This window comes from Fonticula alba, assembly GCF_000388065.1.
Source record: "Fonticula alba strain ATCC 38817 unplaced genomic scaffold supercont2.1, whole genome shotgun sequence".
NCBI lineage: Eukaryota > Rotosphaerida > Fonticulaceae > Fonticula > Fonticula alba.
Genome location: NW_009242971.1, coordinates 385462 through 392564, shown reverse-complemented (window position 1 = coordinate 392564; position 7103 = coordinate 385462). Strand labels below are relative to the sequence as shown.

The following is a 7103-nucleotide window of genomic DNA, read 5'->3' as shown; positions in this document are numbered from 1 at the left end:
GAGAGAGAGAGAGAGAGAGAGCGCGGAGGGCAAAGATGTCGGGAAGGGGGAATATATTTTCAAATGAAAACAGATGGGAAATGCAGAGAGCAGGAGGCGGAAAGACAAGAGTGCACGACAGGCCACAGAGGCATATCTCCCCGCTTGAGTGCCTTCCTTCGGGGGAGGGGGGGGGGGAGGACGACACGGCGAGGGAGCACACACGCTTGCCAAAGCTACTGCCTTCCGCCAGCAGGACAGCTCTCAATACCCGATCGGCAAGGGAACGGGCCTCGGCATCACCGGCGGGGGGGACGAGGATCCAAGTATTCAAAAGAAGAGAGTCGCACTGCGCGCGCGGAGGGGCTCTCGCCCTCCCGGCGCGTTGGGCGCCAGCTGCCGCTCCGTGCCTTGACAAAAGGCAAGCGCGCATGCTTAGATGCTCCGCATGACGCGCTCCAGAGCACTGGCGAACAGGGGCGCGACGCCGCCAGCCGGAGTGCGGATGAGGGCCTTGATCGCGGTCATCGAAGGGTGGAGGGCGATATCTGACAGGACAACCAGGACACCGCCAATCCGGACCGACACGGAGATGACGTCCTGTGCGCGTGGTTCGGGGAAAGGGTTTTTTTGAGAGGGGGGTAGGCGATGGTCAGTGGGGAGGAAGAGACAGAGAGCGAGGGAGGGAGGGAGGGAGGGAATGGAGTCGATGGACAGGTGGCGTGCGAGTGGACAGACAGAAAGGCATGAATAGCAAAGGGGCACACATGAAAAGAAGTGGCATGAAAGGTATGTGCATGCGTACCAGGTTGCCACTCTTCTGGGTGTTGCTGACGAAGAACCGGTGGGCGTTCAGATGCTCGACCACACGGGCCACCGAGCCGAGGTGCGGCAGCTGGCCGACGGTGTGGGCCAGCTCGCCGGCGGCCACCTGGGCCCACATGGAGGCATACTGGCCAGCGGGGATGGCCGCGCCGGGGCCGGCGTCCGCCACCGCGGTCGGGGCGAGGATACGCTCGAAGGGCACGGAGATGGCGGTCGAGGTGAAGGTACGCTGGCCGGAGCGGATGCCGATGGTCAGCTGGTCGGCCGGCTCAACACGCTGGCGGGACTCGGCATCGCCGAAAACCACACGCAGGGTCAGGGCCGCCTGCTGGCCGGGAGCCAGGGCCGCCGGGATGAGAGCCCGGTCCGCAGGGTGGATGGCCATGCCGAAGGAGTTCTTCCCCAGGGAGATGGCCACACCGTCGATCGGCGCACCGGAGCGATTGGTCAGGGTCAGCCCCAGGCGGGCACCATCATCCTGGGGGGTCTGGCGCTCGAAGGCCACCGCCACCTCCAGGCCGAGGCCGAGCTGCGATTGCAGGACCACAGTCTGGCCGGCCGGCGTGGCCGCGGCCATGACCGGCGAGCCGCCCATCATCATGGACCCCATCATCATGTGGGGGGGGCTGCCGCCGCTGGTGACAGCAGCCGGGGCCGGAGCCGGGTTGGAAGACATCAGACCCAGCAGGTCATCAATGCCCCCGGAAGCAGGGGACTTGCTGGCCGTCGGGGCTGGAGTGGAAGAAATGCTCAGGCCAAGCAGATCCTCCAGACCCGAGGCGGTGGTGGCGGGCCCGCCGGTGGAGCTGCCGGCCGCCGGGAGCACCGGGTCATCGAGGCTGAGCAGATCCAACAGCATGGGCGTCTCCTTGGGGGCAGCGGCCGGGGTGCCGGTGGCCGAGGGCCCGGCGCTGACACCGACCGCCGGGGAGACCCCCTCGCCCGGGGTCTGCCCGGCATCACCGAAGGACACCGACTCGTCGCCCTCGCCCTGGCGAAGGAAGACCACCGGAGCCACCTTGTCCGGGTCAACAAGCGACGCGGAAGACACATGGTACACGGAGGCCAGGTTGCCGATGTTGGCAATCAGGTCGTCCAGCAGGGCCGGCCCGGCCTGGTGCAGATCATCATCGATGTCCAGCGAAATGGGCGCACGCTCCGAAAGGACGATGCTCTTGGCGGCCGACGGGTCGCTGGACAGCAGGCGCCAGTAGATGTAGCCGCGGTCGCGAAGGTCCGAGTTCTCCGAAGCCGTGGTGGCCAGCTGCAGAACGCGCTGGACCAGGTCCTTGGCCACGGAGGGGAGCTTCAGGAAGACCTTGACCACGGCCGTCAGCAGCTGCAGCTGGACAACCACCGCATCCTCGGCGAAGGTGTCCAGGAACTGGGTCAGCAGCTCGGTGACATTCTCGATGCGCTCACCGTACTCACCGATAATCCAGATGATCGAGGCTGTTCGATGGGCAAGGGGCGAAGGGCGGGGGAGAGAACAATCAGTTTGACGGGAGGAGAGAAGAGGAGAGAAGAGCGAAGAGAGGAAGAGCAGAGAAGAGAGAGAGAGAGAGAGAGCAGAGAAGAGAGAGAGAGAGAGAGAGCGAGAGAGAGAGAGAGAGAGAGAGAGAGAGAGCAAGAGAGAGAGAGAGAGAGCAAGATGAAGACGCACCACGGGCCATGGGCTCATCCAGCGACTCAAGGTTGTCGCACAGGGTCGGGATGACCAGCTCATAGCGGTTGGGGTACTTGCGGAAGATGTCCTTGATGACGACGATGGCATCCTGAACAACATGGCTGACCCGGGTGCGGATGAGCTCCATCAGGATGGAGACCGCACGCTCGGCGGCCGTGGGGCCCAGGCGCAGGGCCACATGGCCGACGGCCTCCAGAGCATGGCGCGTGAACTCCACATCCGCCTCCAGAGCATACTCCTTGAGCTCCGAGAGGACCTGCGCGACGTTCTTCTCGGTTGCCAGACGAACAATGATGTCCAGCTTCTCGCGCTTGACATAGGGGGTGTCGTTGTACTTGCAGAAGAACACCCGAATGTCCTGGGTCATGGCGCTGGGGAGGCGACGCAGGATCAGGCGAATGCATCGGAGGGCCACATACTGCACCTCGGGCTCGTTGGACAGCAGGGAGGCTGAGGGGAGAAAGACAGGGGGGAAAGACAGGGAGAAAGGTCAGATGGGGCAGCGCGGCAAACCCCCTCCCCCGCCCATCAGGCGGGCAGCAGCAGCACGTGGGGGGAAAGAGGAGGAGGGAAGGAAAGACACCCAGCGGCACGCACCCAGAGGCGGACCCAGCTTCGAGTAGACCGCGCGCAGCTGCTGCTCCATGCCATGCTTGTCCATGATGGCGGCGAAGCGCAGAAGCACACGGACCGCGGTCAGCACGACGGCCGCGTTGGCATGCGCCACGCGGGGGAGAACGCGCTCGCAGATGTTCTCCGCCTCGCGGGGGTTGGTGGTGGTGTACTTGGAGAGGGCGTCCAGGATGACAATCTGGCCCCACTCATTGGCATCATTGAGCACAGTGAGCAGCTTGTTCAGGGTGGCCTGGTTCAGCTGGAAGACCGTGCCGTTGGAGTCCTCATTCATCTCGGTCAGAGCGGCCACGGCATTGGCCACGACCATGGGGTTGGCATCGGTGGTGACGATGTTGCGCAGGGTGCTGATGTAGCCATGGGCCTCGCACAGGGAGGGGTTGATGTCGAACATCTTGGCCACGGCCAGGACGGCGGTCTTGCGGACATAGGGATCCGGATCGGCCAGGGTCTTGTTCAGGGGAATGGACAGGTAGTCGACAATGCGATCCACCCGAATGCAGCCCATAGTGCGAATGGCCAGCGCACGGAGCAGCGGGTTGGACATGTCCTCGCTGTCCTTGACAAAGGTGTTGACGGCCAGGATGGCGATCTCCGGCTGGGACTTGGCATAGTTCATCAGGTACAGGTAGACGAGCTTCTTGAGCTCGATGTCATCGGTCTGCATGTTCTTGATGACATCCGGGAAGAGGGAGCTCACATCCTTGCCGATGGTCATGTTGGCGATGACCTTCTTCACGGCATTCTTGATCTTCAGGCGGTCGTCACCATTGAGGTCGGCCTTGATCTCGTAGATCTCACCTGTTGGCAGGTGCCAAGGAGGGGGGCCCGGGGCCGGGAGAGAGAGAGGGGGGGGAGAGAGAGGGAGAGAGAGGCAGGGAGGGGGAGAGAGAGAGAGAGAGACGCGGAAGGAAGGAAAGAAGGTAAGAGACGGGATGCTGGCACAAAGACGGGCCAGGAGGCGATGAGTCGGCGGGCGAAGGCGTACCCTTCTTGGTGGTGGCGAAGAACTTGCTTCCAGACATGCTTGGTGCCGATGTGCGCACAGGGGGACTCACACGGGATGATGTGGGTCCAGAAGTGGTCTGGGTTTGGGGAGGGGGGGGATGAGGAGGGGAAAGGGAGGCGGGAGAGGGAAGGGGGGAGGGGGGGGCGGGTGAGCGAGGTGGAAATGAGGACAGGATAGGGAGGTGGAAATGAGGACAGGATAGGGAGGTGGTCCAAGAAGAAGAGGCAGGGGGAGGGAGGAGCGAGCGGGGAGACCAGCAAGAAAGATACCGGATAGGGGGGTGTGAAGCACGGGGATGGGGACGGCCATCGGGGCCGGGCCGAGGCCACACCCGCCCAGCATTTGAATGCTTGCATCGGGGCCAGGGACCTTCCGGGGGGGGGGGGGGGGGCCGGGGACAAGACATCGGGCACCGGCCCGGGGTCGGTGGAAGGCCTCCGCCGCCGGCGCCCGTCCTGGGGCTTGGCCTCAGGTTGCCCCTTCGGCCTGCCCGGGGGCCGCCGGGGCCGGGCCTAGTGTGTCTTCTCGCGCCAGCTGCCCCTCTCTCGCACAGGGCGCTGCGAAGCGGCCGATCCTTGGCCCGCCCCCGCCCCCGCCCCCCGACGGCCGCCAGAACAAGCACACCCGTCCTGAGGGCAAAAGTGCCAACGCATGGCCCGGTCCCCGGCCTCCGCCCGTTGGGGGCACGGACCCCCCCGCCCGTCCTTTCCTCTCCAGGGCCCCAGGGATTCTCTCGCGGGGGGCCGAGGGTGGCCGTGGTCCGCCCGGGGTGTTCGCGAAACAGAAAAAAAGTGCGCATCACTTGGCTCCCCTCCCTCGGCTTCTTCCAGACCATGCCCCCACAACCCTCGCAGGTCCGGACGGCCCCGGAGCCCCCCGTCCCGGGCGGCCATATGCCATGGGTTCGAATCATGCGCCAGGGACTTTCTCTTTTTTTTCCATGCCAGTCTCCCCCACGCCCCCCGGTCGAGACACCGACGAACAGCGGCCCTACACACGGCCGGCGCCCTCGCCAGCGGGGCCTTTCTTGCGACCATGCTCCGCGCGGGGGGCGCGCTGGCGAGCCGGCCACCGAAGGAAAGCTGAAATGCGAGGGCGAAAGATCCACCCCTCATGTTGCACACACATCGCCGCGGGGCGGGGGGGAAGAGAGAGAGAGAGAGAGAGAGAGAGAGAGAGAGAGAGAGGCATTTATTGTCCCCCCTCTCCATGATCGGGAGAGGAAGGGCGGGGGGGGGGCCACGCAGGAGACCATCCATCAACGGCGCGCCAGCGCATTACGAGAGGATCAGCCCGGCACTCCGATCCGCCGAGTGGACAAAGTACGCATACACGAGAACCGAGATGGCAATGGCAAGGGAAACGGCCTGGGTGGTGGAGAATGGCCAGGCGGACTGCTGCTGCTGCTGCTTGGTCATGTGGTGCGCGGCGATGGCGGCCGGCGAGATGCGCGGCGCCGGTGGCTCCCGGGCGGCCACAGTAGCAGCAGCAGCAGCGGGGGTCGGCGAAACAGCCGCCCGGGCGTCGTGCTCGACGGCGCGTGCCTCGGCCTCGGCCAGCAGGTCGGCCGACAGGTCGAAGGCACGCGCGGCCTCGGCCACCAGGGTGCGCAGACGCCGGCGCCGGTGAAGCTCTCGTGCGGCAGTCACCGGGCAGCCACTCGCCCGGGGGGCCGGCGTGTCGTCGGAGGGCGAAGGGCCGGCGGTGGTGCCGGCGGCCGGGGAATCGGCCGCGGCTTGGTCGGCGGTGGGGACGCCCTTGCGGCCGCCGGCCGCCACGGCAAAGGGACACCCCCCCGCGGCGCCGGGGGCCATGGTGGCCGGCAGCGCGTCGGCGGTCAGGCCATCCGCGAAGCCGGTCTCCTGGCCGTAGCCGGCCAGGAAGTCCTCCTCCTCGCCCTCGACCCACCAGCCGGCCGGCGGGGCGCCGGGGCCTCCTTCGGCCGCCAGCGCGGCCGCCGGGTCGAAGTCGAAGCAAAGCGGAACCGCGTCGAGGGCCGCGCGGAAGGACTCCTTGAAGGAGTTGACATGGTCCACGGCTGGGAAGGCGAAGAACCGCAGCCCGGGCGACCCGCGCCGGTGCTGGGTCGACTCGGCGCCAAGGTCGCTGTTGGCCGTGGTGGCCGTCTGCAAGGCCAGCAGGCGCCGGGCGCGGGTGGCAATCTGCGCCCCGCCGGACAGGTCCCCCAGGTACCGGACATAAGCGTGCGCCACCAGCCGGGCGGGGTCCTTCTCGGCGATGAGGCGCAGGCGCGCGGCGTAGGCCTTCGCCGCCGGGGTCGGCCCGCTCAGGCGCCAGTCATCCGCCTTGAGGCCGAGCGCATCCAAGTTGGCAGGGGGCGTTTGCTTGAGGGCCGCCTCGGCCAGGCGACCGGCCTCGGCGAAGAGGGCCTCCTCGGCGTCGGCGCTCGGGGCGCCGGCCGTGATGTCCCGGCCGGCAAGCAGGAAGTCCACATCGGCGGCCAGACGCCCGGCGCGGCGGAGCTCTCGCGGAAAGTAGATCCCGCTGACCGCGGGATGGCTGGCATGCCCATCAAGCACCTCCTCCAGGGCCTGGTACACGTAGTACAGGGCCAGGGTGAAGTGGCCGAAGTCCTCCTGGCGGAAGGGCTTCGCGCCCGAGGCCGGGGTCTTGAAGAGGCGTCTGCGTGTGTTTGACAATAAAAAAGGAGAGGGGGGGGGGGCGAAGGGAGCAGAGAAGGTGAGCAAATGTCCAGGCGGGAGGAAGAGGGGGAGTGCGGAGGAACCGAGAAAGTGCCGGGAGGCATGCATGGCATTCTTCACGCACTCAAAGAAGCCGGCGGACTCGGCACGATCGTGCGCCTTGCGGGTACCCTCGCGCATGGCCACAGACAAGGCCAGCTGATCGAGAGGGGTCTTGGGGGGCGGCCGCCGCGCGTAGACGCCAGCGCGCATGGCCGTGGTCATGGGGACACCGGGCTCGGTGGAAGTCATGATATGCGGTGGGGGG

At 66.5% G+C, this 7103-nt stretch overlaps 2 protein-coding genes across 2 annotated transcripts; both read right to left on the bottom strand.

Annotated features, from left to right (window-relative positions):
• Window positions 1-414: 414 nt before the first annotated feature.
• On the bottom strand, window positions 415-4442 carry H696_00074 (hypothetical protein; the record flags this gene model as incomplete). Its single annotated transcript, XM_009493904.1, has 6 exons — window positions 415-579; window positions 785-2256; window positions 2468-2941; window positions 3089-3925; window positions 4113-4209; window positions 4425-4442. 6 exons carry the CDS (start codon window positions 4440-4442, stop codon window positions 415-417), a joined length of 3063 nt encoding a protein of 1020 aa, XP_009492179.1.
• Window positions 4443-5311: 869 nt separating this feature from the next.
• H696_00073 (hypothetical protein) lies at window positions 5312-7101 on the bottom strand. Its single transcript, XM_009493903.1, has 2 exons — window positions 6921-7101; window positions 5312-6776 (listed from the first exon to the last, which is right to left on the bottom strand). The coding sequence occupies exons 1-2, from the start codon at window positions 7085-7087 to the stop codon at window positions 5411-5413; spliced, it is 1533 nt and encodes a 510-aa protein (XP_009492178.1). The 5' UTR covers window positions 7088-7101; the 3' UTR covers window positions 5312-5410.
• Between the last annotated feature and the right edge of the window lie 2 nt (window positions 7102-7103).